This window comes from Ambystoma mexicanum, chromosome 3p (genome assembly GCF_040938575.1).
Source record: "Ambystoma mexicanum isolate Mex_15411 chromosome 3p, UKY_AmexF1_1, whole genome shotgun sequence".
NCBI classification, from domain to species: domain Eukaryota; kingdom Metazoa; phylum Chordata; class Amphibia; order Caudata; family Ambystomatidae; genus Ambystoma; species Ambystoma mexicanum.
The window spans coordinates 531,950,331-531,968,292 of record NC_090925.1 but is presented as its reverse complement, the minus strand read 5'-3'; the positions used below and the strand labels follow the sequence as shown (position 1 = coordinate 531,968,292).

Below are 17,962 nucleotides of genomic sequence, written 5' to 3'. Positions count from 1 at the left end.
TGTTCTAATTGCTTTATCCCTTTCCCAGATGCCTTGAAAGTATATTTGCTAAACGTAGTAGTGAGCATTTGAACCCCAGCTCCAGCAACCCCGTACAATAACAAAAGTGTATTTCTCTGCGATCAGGGTTGATTGAACTGCCGTTGCATCACCACTTTATGTGGGCTGTTAGATTGTTCTAGTAACAGTTGTCGCTTCTCTTCCCCAAACAGTCCATGTTCTTTTTAAATAACTGCTGAGAGTTAATAACAGTAAGTCTGTACCTTCCATTTCTGAATTCATGGGCAAGTGAAAAGACTGTTCCTCTAGGCATTCTTTGTTTAGTACAAATTCATAAGGATATCAAGGGCAGTAACATGTGCAATTGGGCATGTGCAATCAGGGTATGCTCATGTCATGTGGCAATGGCATGAGCATCAATGCAAATACAGTGTTTTTGCAGTGGTGCTAATGCTGTTTGAGCATATGAAAACTGTACAATTCTTGTTAATACCACCCGATTTGATTTAATGTAATCATGTGCATTTATATGAAGACGTGCTATAACATCTAAATAAATAATTTAATTTGAAATGTTAATGGGTCACACTCAATCCTGTTGTATTGAATATACAAATAGACCATAGAAGAATAATTCTGCCTGCATTCATTTAGATTTCATATTGTTAATGTGTAAATTAACTTCCTTTTTATTTTCAGTTTGAATCAATTTAGGTAGGTATTGTAATGCATGAACCTTTAAAGGGCATGTCCTGGGATTGCACTCAATGTGCAAGGCAAGATGCATATCAGGTGATTACATGATGGCTTGAATTGGACACAGTGGCACCTGACAGGGTCTGTGAAGAAGTCACCTGCCTCACCCCAGTCTACACAATCAATCCACACATTGAGGGCAGAAAACAATTACATTGACAAACTTCCATAGCAACACAGGCAGTCCGACTACTCCAAGACCCCTTACTGAAGCCCTACTCTCCCTGCACTGTGTCTCTGCAGATCAGTTTGCAAAGTCTGGGAACCAGAAGCATTGCCGCCAGATAAGGGTATTTTCACAGGCAGCTCTCCCAGCACCTACATCTACAAATATAAAGTCCCAGATGGCACCTAAGAATAATATAAATTTAGGTCCGCCTCCTCAGCCTCAAATGACACAGGTGAGGCTAGAAGCAACATTGAATCCCAGTGATCCAACATTTGGGAATCACATATGCAGTACCTTATCCCCGAGTCCCACCCAGAAGTCAAGAATCCCAGTCAGACAGTGTGGGTTGCAGGATCAGGAGTCTTGTACTTGGAGATGGTTGAAGGTTGGACTGTTCTGGAAAGAAAAGGGGCTTGAGAGACGCAGAGAGATGGAGAAGTGGTGGTAAGAGAGGTGTCAGGGGTGATGAGAATTCAAGAGGCAGTGGTGACAGTTACAATGGAGGTAGTGTAGGTGCTTGGATATTAAGGAGGAGCTGATAAAAGGTATGGCGGAGGGGGTGGGAGAGCCAACAGTTACGGAGGAGGTGGTGACAATTCTGCCACAAACACATTAAAAACTATTTGTCCATTCATAAGAACATACCATGCTATTAAAACCAATCAAAAAATGTAGTGGAGAGGTAGCCTCCATACAACATTATAGAAGATGGTAGAATTAAAAGCAGCAGGCATGGTCACAGCAGAGGAGGAAGATGTGGCAGTGGCACAGGCTACAGAGGTGGTACCGACTAAGCAGGAGGTGGTAATAACAGAGGCTTGTACCAAGTTAAGTGTCCGTGTTAGTTACACATTTAGTAACAGTTGAGAAAGAGTCTGTAGTAGCCAATGTGTCACGAGGTTGTACCAACTGTGTAAGAGGCAGGTGTACAAAAGTGGTAACATGTGAGTAAAAGGTGGTAGGCACCAGGTTAGTGACACCTAGGGAAGAGGCGGGACTAGCCAAAGCATTGTAAGTCAGACCAACTGAAGAGGAGTTGGTATTACAGAGCAAGTGATGGCTGAGGAGCATGTGGTAATAACAGAATCCCCAGAGGCATAACAGCCGAGGACAGAAGAGGAGAGGACAATTACAGAGGAAGAGATAACAACAAGAGTGGGGTGAATCATATTAGAGTGAAGAGGAAGAGAGGGATCCTTATGCTGATTAAAGGTAGAGGATGAAAAGGAAGAGCCCTAGAATTAAGAGACTGAGCTTTCATAGAACAGTTGCTGGGCAAGGGAAAGGGATGAAAGAAGACTGGGTATCCAGAACAGGAATTTACCAGAGGGTTTGGTCAGGCCATAGGCAGGCCCAGATTGTGGGAGGAGGTTGCAGTTAGCACCAGTGAGCCAATTGACTGTTCAGAGAGTCTGTGGGAAGGACATATGGACACCCAGGAAAGAGCAGTACGGATTGATCCTCCTTGCTTGCTCTCGGTCAACATTCTGGGATGAACTGAGGAACCTTTTCAAGGACCTGAAATACTTATCTAGATATGGGGTTTGGGACCCTGGAAGGCCTGCACCTAGAGTTAATTGAAATGGAAAAGGGTGTGTGACCCCTGCAATACCTGGAACATATAAGAGGAGTGAAGCAACCCTCAGAGTCCTCTGAACATTGACTGTAAATAAAGAATCAGCAGGACCTGAATCTCTGTACTGTTAGGAAGGGGCAATACAACTGAAAACCTAGCCTATCTACCTGTCATTATTTTTGCTTCCTTTGTCTATTGGCCCAGGTTTTGAGTTGCCCACCTTATGTGATTATCACTTAATAAACAAAGAAGTGTGAACCAGTATGCAATCTTGGCTAATCTGTTGATATTGTCAGCAATGTGACAGCATTGAATTTATGTTTTGAATACAACAAAGATTGTTTGTCTTAGATGTCTAGTGAGGGAAAAAGGCAGCTAATATTGACTAACATATACATAACAGACCATGGTCAAAGTCTCATCCTTTGTAGGTTGTCGCTTCACCCTCCCAGATAAAATATTTGACAGCAGTAAGGTAATTTGGCCTGGAATTACTTCATATATGCATGGAAAAGGTCAGATTATAAGGATCTGTATGGTAATGCAGAGTGAGAGGGCGTACTACAGTCAATGAGAACCCACTGGAATTTTCTCCCCATTGTGACACCTACACTAGTGCCTCCTCCAAGGAAACTCTCACTGACATCCTCTTTTTTGTGCCTTCACCTGACCTATGGACCCTTCATATGGTCTCTGTGCTCTCTCCTTTCTCCTCTTCTCCCATTAATGGTGGCACCCGTTGGGATGTCGTCTTGGCCTCCTTCCACTCCTCTAAGGCCATCATTAATGTCTACGCTAATGGGACCGTCTTGGTCCAAGGCCCGCAGGCCAACCTTCACCTCTTCGATAGACGCTTCCCACGCCTCATCAACTTCCTTTCCTCTCCTGCTGTGCCCCCTCCTCTGTCCTCGACTACCTTGCCTCTACCCTCCCTCCAGATCCCCTCTCGTGCTCCTTCTTCACCTCCGCAGGGTGTACCTCTGATCTGTACCCCTCCCCGGAAGTCCTTCAAAGATGGCAACCTTCTCCACATTGCCGCTCTCAATTCTCACTCTGCCGTCAAACATTCCTCTGATATCTGCCGCCTTCTTGAGGAACTTGACCTTGACGTACTCGGTCTCACTGAGACATGGTTCACGGCCAGCTCTGTCACCAGCTTTGACACACTCCTACCCGACGGTTACAAGATCCTCTCCGTGCCCATGCCCAACCGTGCTGGGGGGGTGTGGCCCTTATCTTCCCTGAGTAGATTCCTGCCACTGTTACTCCCACACAGACCTACTCCTCTTTAAAATGTCTTGTCTGCCGACTCTCTCTCTCCTAGCCATTCCCTTACCTTGGCTACTATCTATCGGCCACCTGGTCAAATTTCCTCCTTCCTCTCCGAGTGGGCGGACCACTCCTTCTCACTCCTGTCCTCAACCACTCAACTCCTCTTTCTTGGAGACTTCAACATCCACCTGGATGCCTCCTGTCCCCCCTATGGACTCTTTCGCAATCTCTGCGACTCTCTCTCACTCTCTATTCTCCCGTCTGGGCCGACTCATTCTGCAGGGCACACTCTTGATGCCCTGATCTCCTCTGACCTTCCCCTCTCTGTCCCACTCTCAACTCCTCTCTCCTGGAGTGATCACTTTCTCCTCTCCTCCCACCTCACCCTCCCTACCCCACAGGCAAAGCCACCCCCATCACTGCCACCTTCCTTCTCGGTCATCCGACCCATGAAGCGCGTGTCAGTTGAGGCTTTCGCTGCCACGTTCTCACCCCTCCTCCCCCTTCGGCTGACTCCCACCCTGACACAGCCCTCTCCACTCTCCACTCTGCTATATCTGATACCCTTGATATCCTTTCCCCTGTCATGAGAATCCACCTGAAGCCCAAAGCCAAAAGTAACTCCTGGTATGACTCGGATCTTGTCACCCTTAAACGCAAGTGCAGGGTGGCAGAGAGGAAATGGCGTGCTTCATGTTCATCCTCTGACAAACTGGCCTGTCGCCTGCTTCAAAGGCAATACCGGCTCTCCGTTCTCACCAAGAAGAGAGTCCTTATCCAAGCCTGCATCTCTGCGGCATCTAACAATTCGGCTGAACTCCTTCTCTGCCTTTCCCCTTTTTTCTGCTGACAAGGTTTAAAGACAAGTCCGATCTATGAAAGTCTCGTCAAAACAGGTCCACCCCTGTTCCTCCAAAACTATCAAGGACCACATCGACTCCTTGGCTCCTGCCCTTGCTGACTTCTGCAATCACTCCTTCGCCTCTGGAGTCTTCCCATCCCCTCTCAAGCACTCCCTTGTGCACCCCCTTCTTAAGAAACCCTCTTCTGACCCTTCCTTCCCAGCTAACTGTCGCCTAATCTCTATCACTCCCTTCCTGGGCAAGCTCCTGGAGAAACTGGCCATCTCCCAGCTTAATCTCCATGCTGAATCTGTTGGTAGTCTTCATGATCATCAGTCTGGCTTCAGAGCTGCCAGAAGCATGGAAACTGCTCTCCTGAACATCCGTGAGGACCTGCTCTCGAACCTTGACTCTAACATTCCATGTGTTCTCATTTTGCTTGATCTCTCTTCTGCCTTTGATACTGTCAACCATACCATCCTTCTCAACCGTCTCCATAATAACCTGGGTATCACTGGTCAGGCTCTGGCGTGGCTGACCTCTTTCCTCTCAAATCGACCCTCCCAGGTCAAACTGGGGTCTTTCCTCTCTGGACATCTTTTTCTCTACCTGTGGTGTCCACCAGGGATCTAACCTCTCTCCCTGGCTGTTGAACCAGTATCTGGCACTTCTCGCCCACCGCATCGCCATTCTCTGCCCCTACTTTCAGTGCTATGCGATGACACCCAGCGCATTTTCATGCTACCCTCAGCCTCCTCTTCTCCTTCCCTCATCTCTGACTGTCTTTCTGCTATTCAGGAATGGTGTGCCGCCAACGACCTCTGCCTTAATGCCAGTAAGACTGAGATTCTACTCATTGGCACTCCCAATCCCTCCTTCCCTGCTGCTCTCTGGCCGGCCTCTCTGGGCCCTCTTCCTGCTCCTACCTGCAAGGCAAAAAACCTCTGGGTCATCTTCGACTCCACACTCTCCTTCTCTCCTCACATATCAGACGTCTCTAAGAAGTCACACTACCAGCTACACCTCCTCAGAGGTATCCTTCCTTTCCTCTCCTTCCCCCAGAAGCTCACTGTCTCTAGAGCCCTGGTTCTCTCGAAGCTGGACTACTGTAACAGCCTCTATCTAAATCTGCCCGCCTCTACTCTCCGCCCTTTGCAACTAATCCAGAACAGGACTGCAAGACTTGTCCTTGGCCTCAAGCCCAGGGACCGTATCTCTCCAGGACTGAAATCACTACACTGGCTCCCAGTGACTGCGAGGATCAAGTTCAAAACCCTCTGCATTGTCCACAAGGCCGTCAGGGGCCTTGGGCCAAAATACCTTCACCTCTCTCTTCCAAAATATCTTCCTTCTCGAGCTCTTCGCTCATCCCCCTCCAACTCCCTCAGGGTCAGCCGCTTCTCCAAACAACGAGTTGGGGGCAGATCTCTCTCCGCTGCAGGGGCCTCCCTCTGGAACAGCCTTCCTGCCTCCCTGAAACTTGAGGAGAACCATCTCCGGTTCCGGAAGCACCTCAAAACCTTCCTCTTTGCCTCTGCCTTCTCTCCCCCTCTCCCCTGCTAATACTACTGAAACTGCACTGAATCCGCAACTGGGCCACTCAGCGTTCTTGGTCCTTGGCCCAGCCACTCTCACCTGCACTGCCTCCCCGGCAACCCCTGCACTGCGGGACTGTGTCTGTATCCCTACAGCCCCCCTTCCCAGCACTTGTCTGCACTTACCTCGCACTTGCCACCAGCTGGCCCTTGTTATTTATCCTGTATGCTGTATGCTAATAACCCTGTACTGCACTTTCCCCTCTCCCTTTCCCCCATGCATTTTTCCCTTCCCCTCTACCCTTGAACTTGCGCGATCTGAATGACACCTAGCCTAGTAGGATCGTTGTCTGTCTCCCCATGTTCCCCCCCCTGCCTCGTCGTGCCTTGAAACACTTGTGTATAGGCCCGTTAGGAATGCCATATCATATCATATCATTGTGAACATTGTCCAAGTAAGATACTGTTGGCTGAGGGGTGTAGGTTTGAGAACATGAACTATTATCTGCCATCAGTGGAGTGGTGACATATGGCTGTGAGAATGTTCGGACAGACTTGATCCTGAATGATGAACAACTGAATGTTGGAGGGCAAGAGCTCCCTTCAATCCCTGTGTGGAAATCAGGCATATCATTTTGCCTGTGTCACATGCAAAACAACGTCTTCAAGCTACATATAATTTAACCACAGTCTAGTGACAGCAGATGGGATGCAACTGACCATGATTAATGCCACGTAGGTGAAATAGGGGGAGTCGCAATCAGCCATTCAAAAATGGTGTTCCCTACAAAGGAAATGTAAAGTATACAAATATCAAAGTGATGATTGGTAAGGACTAAAAAGAAAAAAAACAAGGTAGCACAGGTGTGAACAGAAGAAAAGAAAACTTGGACCCGAGAAAAAAAGAGAAAAATAAAGAAAAGGCATTGGAAAATCAAGACAAATAAGCAGGCAGATAAAGTGGGAAAAGAAAGAACAAAGGAGGGAGAAGCAGTCGGACCTGATTCCTTGGATATCTACAATTTAAGGCATGTTGACTATTTATCCTTGTTAGTCTGTGGAAGCACCGTCCCTTTATCCTTTCTTAAGAGGAGATGAAGAGCAACCTGTTCAAATTCTGATGTGGCCACTTCCCTCACAATTATGGAAGAAAGAAACCAATGATCTTCAACTGTGAACCAGACCAGGGGGACGGAGGTGTTCACTCCAATTGGAAGGCCTCTGGAATGCCTTTCCTGTGGAGATGAGGTTCGCCCTAAACCATCAAGAGTACAGAAAATGACGTAGAACCACCTTGTCATGTAACATTTCACTAAAACCTTATAGCACATTTCATGCATATTCATCATGCATCGAATGCATTAAACAACAGCACGCCACATCTGGTGGCAACGGCCTGCACTCTAGAAGAACCCTTTACATAACAAAAATGACTGCAAGCATAAATGCTCCCATGGTCAAGGTCAGTCAAAAGTATAACTTTGTTATAGATGGAAAAGGAACACTTTTTCAAAACGATTCAGTGGAGTGGAGCTGCAGAGTGGTGTTGCAGTCTGAGTTACTGAGCCTTTTTTCTGACTGTGCGTCTGTTTACTGTGTCTGCTCTTGTGAAGGAGGAGCTGCACCACACTTCAAAAGGGACACTAAGGCTGCGGAGTGGAGCTGCAGAGTGGAGCTGTAGAGGGGAGCTGCAGAGGGGAGCTGCAGAGGGGAGCTGCATTTGAGCAGTCCGAGCGGTTCGGCGAGGACAGCGTGAATAAAAGGGTTTCATTTCTAAAAAAACCCTGAAGGTAAACCTAATTAATAGTGCCTCTAGCCTACAGTCTCCAACCATTGTTTTTTTAACTGTCTTTAGCGATTTAAAAACGCTAACATTCCTCGTTGTAACTGTGATAGGTATCTCTTTGAAGGAGAGATCGTCTTTGCACTCTTAAGATCGGTGTGAGCACGAAGAAGCGGCGTAATGCCAATACGGCGGAGTGAGGACTGCAGGCTTGCGCCTTTGACTCACTCGCTGTATCCGGCTCGGTAAAGTTACTATTTAAGAAACAGTAACAGCGACTCTGATTCTCCTTTGGAAAAGGCAAAAGCTGCACTGATTATCCCGCCTTTTCTGTCAATAATGACTAAGTCATATCATTTGAGAAGTAGAGCTTCTGGTGAAGCCTCCAGTTCCAAGTGCCCTAAAATATTAACACCCCCAATGGTAAGCGACGCAAAAACAGTGGGTTCTATCTTCAGATCATATAAGACTGGGGCGTGAGGGGTTTCTGTCCCCCACAGAGTGTTTTCCCAAGAGAGTTGCAAAAAACTACAAGCTCGGGGCTGAGTGAAAAGTCAGGGGCTCTATTAAGGAATAACTGAATCTACCCCAGCAACTCTGTTATTAAAAGATGTACTGTCTTCTAATTCAAACTATACTCTGACTGCCACAACGAAGAAGACGACAATTGGCGACCATTTTCCACTTGGCCCAAGAGGTAATCCTCCCGGTATTTCCTTGGTACAGTCAGATGGCGAAAAAGGAAACTTTCATACGTCAGAGTGTATTCCCGATCAAGCAACTAACGACATTGATTTGCTGATTGAAGGGTTCGGGAAGGGGACCATCCCTGCACCCATGGACTCCTCATATGAAATTAATGCTATATCAGCTTTATGGGAAGACATGGAAGGAGCGAAAGAATGAGTTCCCCAATCTCCGCTCTCTTTCAAGGTTGTGCCAACAAGGGAGGAAGCTTCAGGCATGACGAAAGTTCAAGAGTTGGCTTCCCCCTCAATAGTGCCCCTACATTTTGTGCTCAGCTCTTTGGTCAAAGTATTCGAAAACTTGAAGTCAGAAGTCCAGCAGCACTCAGAATTTTCCTTGTTATCACGAAAAGATCTGGAATTAAATGAGACATCTATGGTTGCGCTAAAATCAGCAATAAATGACTTTAAGGGAGAAGCAGCAGCGGCACTGAGTGCTTTGTCAAAGACACAAATGGAGAAAAATGACTTATTAACTAACCAGTGGGGCGGATTAAAAGACGAACCGGCAACCTTGAATCTGAACCTATAACAGGGCTCCATGACACTGACCAGAACAATTGCTTTAAATGTAAGCAGCAATCCATGGCAAATACTCCAGGATAGATATGAATGATACGTCACTTTCTCAGTCAGTAAAGGAAGAATTCATATGATTGGCCCAAATAGCTGAGCAGGAAGAGACTCCTATACTTATAGATGAAAGTGTGAATGTAGAAGAAATTTTAGACACAAACGAAGCTGAATGGAAGCGACGTCAGAAAATAAATAGAAATACAAGGAAACAAAGAAAAAGATTGAACAGAGATCAAAAGGATCAAAAGGAATCTGACACTCACTAAGGAAGCCCTGGAACAAATTAAATGACTAAACAAAAATCAAAGTATTAATAATAATTGTTTTATAAAAAAATGTGAAAGGGGTGAATACAGAGAAAGATAAGAAAGAAAAGACCAAAGACAAAAGAAGATAGTCGAAGGAAAAGGCGCGACCAACGGCTCCCGCGGGAGCCCAACAGCAGACCTAAAGGTCACAGTTGGTAGCCAAACTGAATTGTCCCAACCACTGAGGAAGATCGCTCTGATTTTCCTGAACTTCCTAAACTTGAAAAAGCAACTGAAAATTAAGCCCTCAGATATAAAAATCACCCCCATTTTTATGAAAGCTTCTCAAGCTGGGAAGATTCAGAGGGCTACTGCCCGGGAAAATCTGCAAAAGGAGATAATACCTCAATCTATCTTGGAGAATCAAGTGGTAGAGTCACATTTGACTTCCTTAGGAAAAGAAAATATGTTGATAGACAAAGTTAATCAGAGGGAAGATGAGACACAAAAAAGTGAACAGGGTGTAAGATCATCTGCAATCAGTAATAACCAAAGCTCAGTGTGCCTAAATAAGAACTCCCAGGAGTCAGCACTAGGGCTGAAAGTATTCTTCTCAAAAAAGACTATGGATAAGACCTATCAATTACCCTTAAATCGATCACGGTACTAAAAGAAATTAGTTTCATCTCTGTCTTAAATTTCCTCTACACTTCTGATATAGAGAGATTGAGATTCCCTCTTTGCCCAGATGCAAATACTGCAGAGCTTGTTATGAAGTCAAAATTGGCATTTGGAACAATTATGGGGGCCAAAGAACAAGGGCCTAAAAGTGGCTTTCATATAGTTCGAGAGATTGCCCACAATCAGAGAAATCCGTTGGAAATCAGTTGAACAAAGCTTCTCTTCGACCTCAGCAGAACCTCGAGAAATTACCTTTGTCATCTCCAAATATCTGGGATTTGGTTCCAGAAATGATATCCAAGGTCTTTCTTAAACCGGGTATACCAGAGCAAAAGCTTTAGTTAATCACAAGATAAGATGTTTATCATGGAACACGAGAGGATACAGCTCTTTTTGTGAGGGCCCTAAAAAATGTCAGCTGTCAAAATTTTGACCTGATACTGTTCCAGAAAACTCTGAACTCTGATGCCCTCGACCTAGATGGCTTTTCCCTGCATCAGCAGATGGTAACTAGAGGTGGAAGGGGTCAACCAAGTGGAGGACTAATCACTCTATGTAGTAATGTGATCTTTCCATCAAATATGCTGTCAAATGATGTTAAGGGCATTTTGGTGGTTAGACTGCAAAGGAGAGGAGATATGATCAGGACAAACTGGATTGTGGTCAATTTATATTGGAACCCTCTTTCACACTCGTTGATAGATTTTTTCCAAAGTCTTTCTGAAATCCTGGTCGTGTTCTCAGCACAAATTCCATCTGATAAATTAATTATAATGGGGGACTTCAATGCCCAATGCATTGCAACGACATTGAACACTTCCTTACATAAACATAAAAATAGGATAGCTTTTGCTTGGTGTAACTTTATGTCCGAGAGGGAGATGAGGATGCTCAATGGTAATATTCAGGGTGATATCCCGAGTTACCATACTTGGCAACAAGGTTTGGCACTCTTGACGACCCATTACATTTTTGCCTCAAAAACTATTTTTGATAATTGTAGTAAATTTGTTGTGACTGAGGGAAATGTAGATGATCATTGCATGTTGCAAGCAACTATTAGCTTTGGACAGAGTAATCAGATACCTGTCTATACCCAAGAACTCTCTGTAAACAGCGCTGGCAATTGTTTAGTGAGGTTTGAAAGGGGTGGGCGTACTCTCACAATAAATGAGAAATTGTTGCAAAAGATCTATCAGCGGAACATTTATTAAAATATTGTGAACCCAGCAGGTTTAGTGACTTTCTTTGGGATCTAAATTCCACGGCTTCTGGTCCCATTAAACAAACCAAGAACTACAAGCATTTCTTTGACACAAAAATTCATGAAAGGAAAAGGTATAAAAGGTGTCAGAGGTTTCTATTAAAGAAAACCATAATAGGCCCTATAAAGCTTGATAAAGAAATCAGAGTCTTAAATAATAGTTATAGAAACTGGATGAGGTCCCATGGATTCATGATAAAGCAGACAGAGGGGAAAGAGATGTTAAAGGTCATCTTTCTCAGAAACTCGAGAAACTTCTGGTCCATTGTAGGTTCCATGAAGATTACTAATATTCATTCCCAAGATACTATTATTCAGGAGCAGACATGCATAGACCACTTTTCTATGGTATATGGATCTGCAGATACTCAGGAAAACAAATTAGAATTGAACTGAAAGTGACTACTGAACTATACACATGAGGATATCGAATCCCTAATAAGAAAATCGTCCGTATCCAGGGCAGCGGGTCCTAATGGACTTAGTAATTCAACACTGAAATTGAACCCAGATCTTTGGGTGAGGGTTCTAAAGTATTTGCTTTATAACATAGGTACTAGCAAAACAATTCCACAGTCATGGAGAAATTCCATTAGAATTCCAATTTATAAAAAAGGGGATCGATTAGCCACTTGAAACTACCGGCCCATATCACTTTTAGATGCTAATGGTAAAATCTTCTCAGGACTAATTTTGGGTGAGCTAGAGAAATGGGCAGAAAATAAAGGTATAATTCCCAAACACCAGACAGAATTTAGGAGGAGATTATCTACCTCCTTGAACACGCTGATCTTGGCTGTTTTAGTACAGATTCTCTTATGAAGGGAGGTACTCCTTTATTCGGAGCCTGGGTTGATCTCTCCCAGGTTTTCGATACCATAAACAGAAATAGGTTATGGATCAAATTGATAAAATGGGGCCTGCCTGAAAATCTTTTGGCTATCTTGATAAAACTCCACAAAAGGTCCTCCCTAAGAGTGAGACTGTCCAAATGAGGGATTTTATCCAAGCCCATTGACATAAAAAGAGGAGTACGACAAGGATGTTTGATTGCACCTTTTCTTTTTATCCTGTATTTATCAGATTTATTACATTGGTTGAAGAAGATCGGCTTGGCTGGACCTAAATTGGGAAATATATGAATAAACTGGTTAGCCTATGCTGACGATATTGTAGTCTTACACTATACTCAAGTCAGACTGCAATGTCTATTAACCGCTTTATCTGATTATGCGCGAGAGAAAACTATTTGATAATAAATCCCAGCAAATCAAAAAAATTGGGCAAGTCATGGATTCCAATTTCTAAAGAGATTACTTATCTGGGGTCCCATATTACAGACTTTCCTACTGAAGCCCATCTTCTTTTGACCTTAGATCTGAAAGTAATTAATCTAGCTGCATAAAAGAAGATCCACGTGCAATACTGTAAATTCTCTATTATCCCGGTCTTAAAATGTTATAGCGACAAGGTGGTGCCGGTTATTACTTTTAGAATGGATTGCAATTATTAAGCTTTTGATATTAATTGGGGAAAGATCGAAGGTAACATTTGGAAAAGAACTCTGGCGCTCCCGATTGTGTACCGATTTCTTGTTTAAGATATGAGTTGGGCCTTATTTCATTGGGTGCCTGGATGGAGTGGAAATGGGTCTCTGCATACAGGCTTATTTTGGATCCCCTGAAATCATCTTTATATGAGGAAGTGGCAGCATCAATGCATTATTCGAACTGTCTATTCCAGAACAAACTAAGATCTAAATGCAGTGAGATACTATCCCAATCAGACAGCAATGTTGAAAACCCTGATTCAATACCCATTCAAAACTAAGGAAGCAATGAAGCACATGGATTGGATCAGGACCACTGAGAAAATGAGATCATCAAAGTTATTACCATATTTAACACTAACTGATAAACCCAGGTCCTTTTTACCACTGTACCTTAAGAAATCTCCTGACTCAAGAATGCGGCTGGATTTTCTAAGATTAAGATTACATTTGTTATTGACTTAATCTTGCATATTAGACATACGCTCAAACATTTAACAGATTTTTGTGGTAAATCTGATGCAAGGGCAACACAGTCAGCTCGTCATCTTCTGTTTGAGTGTACGGGAACTTGGACTCAGAGAATGCAAAGATTTCAAAGATTTTTATATGATGTTCGACTTCTTGATTTTGCTCTATTTTGGGAAAGACTAACCTCAGGAAATTAAGTTTTCCTTACGATGGAGGTGGTCATTTTTTCTTAAAGAACTTAATTTTGTTGGAAAAAAAAGTGGAATGCATTCATGAGCCACTAGGCACATCTCCAGAGGATGTTCTTTCTTGAGTTGGTATGCTATAGGCCGCCTTTGGTTTTTGCCCTCTTTTTCTTTATTTTTTTTCTTCTTTTCTTCGTTTCTCTTTGAATTTCCTTTTTACCCAATGGTATCATTGACTTATGTGAAAAATTATTAACATTTTTCTCTTTTTCTCTTAATATATTTATGATTCGACATTGTTCTTTTTTTGTATGTGTATGAATTTGAAATGTTTTTGTGTGTAAAAAGTCATATTCTTTTGGCTAATACACAATAAATAAAAATAAAATAAAAAAGAAACAATTCAAAGTAATATTATTAACAAGGGGAACTACTATTACCATACATTTAGGTGAACGTTTTAAATAATGTCCAATTAAAAAATAAGTCACGTATTTACAAAGGAATGTCGAAATTGCATGGCAGGATTTATGTGGTATGTCCCATTTTGCCAGGGCTTGATGTTGGACAGGATTCGATTTCAATAACGTCATCATTGTTCTGTATTGAGTGACTTGATTCATGTTTAGCTGATGTGCCAATGAAGGCTCCTCCCCAGTGTCCCACAAAGTTTCTAGACAGACAGTCTTAGGCTGATAAGTTACAATTCCATAAGAGGTGCTGTCCATAAAAATAAATGGTATCCAGTCAGTGCATCGACAACCAAACCATCTAACACCTAACCATCAAATTCTTTCCATCGAAATACCATTCCAAAAAATGGCCATTTCGTTGAATAAAATTCGATGAATCCATCAAGATGTGATGTTAAGATTAGGGGTTAGATTAGGGTTAGGGTTGGGTTAGGGTTGGAGCTAGGGTTAGATTAAGGGTTACATTAGGGTTAGGGTTGGGGCTAGGGTTAGCGTAAGGCTTGCATTAGGGTTAGGGTTGGGGCTAGGGCTAGATTAAGGGTTACATTAGGGTTAGGGTTGGGCAAGGGCTAGATTAAGGGTTACATTAGTGTTAGGGTTATATTAGGGTTGGGGGTTAGGGTTGGGCTAGGGTTAGATTAAGGGTTATGTTAGGATTAGGGTTGGGGCTAGAGTTAGATTAAGGGTTATGTTAGGGTTATATTAGGGTTAGGGTTACATTAAGGTTGGGGTTAGGGTTGGGGCTAGGGTTAGGTTAAGGGTTACATTAGGGTTAGGGTTGGGGCTAGGGTTAGATTAAGGGTTACATTAGGGTTAGGATTAGGGTTGGGGGGTGGGCGTGGATGTTGGGGGGCTGGGGGGAAACCCCAAATATACAAAAAAAAATTAAAACATTACAAGGAGCTGGCCAGTGCCGAAATTTCAGCACTGGACAGCTCCATGAAACGTTTTAACATTACAAAAAAATGCATTGAAATGCTATCTTTTAGATGTAAAAGTGCATTTCCATTGAAACCAGTCCATTTATATTTTCGATGGACTGGTTTAGCTGGAAAGGCACTTTTCCATGTTAAAGGTAGACTGTCTATGCTTTCGCATTAGATGCTTTCTTTTCGATGCTTTGGTGTGTCGACCCTTTCTTTTCGATGAAATCACTATAAACCAAATAAATTGTTCCTTGCCATTGAGCAATTACTTTATGTTGAAAGACATTAAGACAGGCTTCATACTGCAAAGGCATGACCTCTGCTGACAACATGGGATAAAGTACCTGCTATGCCGATATTCCAATGACCACCTTCCCCCATCTAAAATGCAGAGTTCAGGTGTCAATTAAGAGGCTGGCCTCCATGTACCAAACAACTGGGTCCATTGTAAAATACACAAGCACAGCTATATTCAGAATTGCATTTTAATACACCATGGGAAAAGACTGATCTAACTCTTTTCAAGGTTGGCCTGCTAGACTTAAAATGTGAATACAATACACTATATATTTGAGACTATGGCAGAGGTTTAAAAGCCCCAAGAAACTCCTGAGATTGTATAACGTGACATTCTTGTACCTTGTCAGCATCAGCCAACATTTCTTGACAACTCCAAAAACATACACTCATCTGGCCTTAAATGAGGACTGGATAATCTTTGAAATCCTGGCCATAAAACACATACATTAAAACCAGCTGAGGACTCCCCTGTGGGATCTCTTTTTGCACCGTCAGTACACATTTATCATGCTTTAAATAAGACATATTGAACCAGCTAGTGGTATACAAGCCAATATTAGGCGATCGACTTGGAAATGTACTATTTTAAATCTTCACCCAGTGTCTTTCTTATCAATTTCATTTCTATTTCGCAAGGCTTTACAGCTATGTCTCATGGTATGGTGTGTGTCTTTCTCCTTTAATTTTAAATCCATTTTGCTTAATTGAGTGTGTGAAGTAAGTTAAACTAGCACAAAATCACATGTTTGAAGATTTAAATACGCTGATACAGCCAGTAGAGTGGACTGCCACATGGCCTTTTATTCCTTGTGGTCTACTCTGCCAGATTTTGCAACTGTTCTGGCATAGCTGTAAAATGCATGGCAATCTGGGTGGTTCCTGGGTTCTCATGCCTTTTACTGTAGAGCCCACACAATGCTCATGGATGCAGTGCAGTGATCAGTAATTACGGCTGCTATTGAATTCATATAACATTTCAATATTTGTCATATGTCTGATACAGAAATGTATCTGTGTGTATGTGTACATTTTATCAGAATATAAACAAGCTGGAAGTCTTCAACCTTTGACCTTCTGCACTATCATGCCAGAGCCTTGACTCCATATCTAGAAATGTCTTAAAACCATTATAGCAGTGTAGCTATTAGACAACCACAGTGACTTCAAAATGTTGCTGATTGGGTCTCACGTGTACAGCAGAACCTAGTCATCCGATACTGTTGCCTAAATAAATAGCCTAAAATTAAGGGACGTTTGTTAATATCACTGAGTTCTCTGACTCCTCCCTAAGTTTAATTATAAACTGTTGCAGATTTCTTTTCAATCACAATGACTAAAGATCAAGTTCAACTATTATTGCAACCTATTGAATTAGTTACATTTTACATTTATGAAAGGTGTTACCCGCCAATCAAAAGCCTGTTTATAAAAGAGTGGGAAGATGTGCTTACCTTCCCGATATTTATAGGTGTCTGTGATGTCATCTGCAGCGGTTCCATTAATTGCCTTGGTGACAATACACTTTCCAACTCTTCTTGTGTTATTGTTGACTTTCTTCCTAGTTCCATCACTGAAGGCAATCCACATAGCAACATCAGCATTGACTGAAGCAAACATGAAGCGTGTGTCATAATCCTTGTCCACATCACCTTCTTTGATGGCTTTGATCGAGGCTGGGCCACAGCGGTACATCCCTGCATCAGTAAGACAAAACTTCAGTTGGCAAAGAATGCATGAAATAACACAAATGTTTTTCCTTACTTGATCCTTGAATCCCCTAGAAAAGGACATTTGGTATCAAGGCCTAGGGCAAAGTGGTACCACCAGATCAAAAGAAAGAGTTGCTTATCAATTATTTGGCATGCTGCTATAGTGTCTTGTCTTGCAATCGTCACCTGAAAGCTTCTGGAAGTATCCGTCATCTGTCCTGTCAGCAGAACTGTACTAATTAGTCACCCAACAGTAGAATAAAACATACAAATTAGGTGTGTACATTGTTTTAGTTGTGTAACCTAATTATTATATTATTATTATTATTATTATTATTATTATTATTATTCAGGTATTTATTGAGCATTGACCTAGATTCAGGAAGTAACAGAGTGCTTTACAATCATAGGGGGAAGAATAAGTTTAGTGAGCAGAGAGACAAGGGAGTGGGGATCTAAAAACAGGTGAGGGAGGGCAATAGTCAGCAATTGATCTACAGGTGCCCAGGGGAGGACATAGTGGGAATCACCCAGTCTCAGGTAATGAGGAGATTGGATGGTGTATGGACCCAAATAGCTAACATATTTCCTGTGCTGCAGTGGAGCAAGAACATATCAGAAGCAGCTTATTTCACACTGATCACAATGAAGCAATTGTGGAACAGTGTCACCAAAAACCCACAATGGTTGTGGGAATGCAGGGAAGATGGCAATCGGCAAGAAGGCTGGGTCGTTAGTGTGTTTGTCTCTTTGCTATGCTGGCCCCTTCACCCCCTACCCACCCTCTCCTGAACTCTTACAAGCTGGCAGATTCCCCCTAGTGATGCAGTGGGGGGTGTGGTATGTGAGGGCGTAGGGAACATGGCATTCAGTAGGTTAGGATACTTGGTACCTTCATTTG

General features: G+C 43.0%; 1 protein-coding gene across 1 annotated transcript in view; it reads right to left on the bottom strand.

Annotated features, from left to right (window-relative positions):
• Nucleotides 1-17,962, bottom strand: part of LOC138580592 (protein-glutamine gamma-glutamyltransferase 6-like) — a 230,065-nt gene that overhangs the window by 31,578 nt on the left and 180,525 nt on the right. Inside the window, exon 9 of the mRNA XM_069651255.1 lies at nucleotides 16,804-17,046. Within this exon, the coding sequence (XP_069507356.1) occupies nucleotides 16,804-17,046 (243 nt within the window). The remainder of the gene's footprint in view (nucleotides 1-16,803; nucleotides 17,047-17,962) is intronic.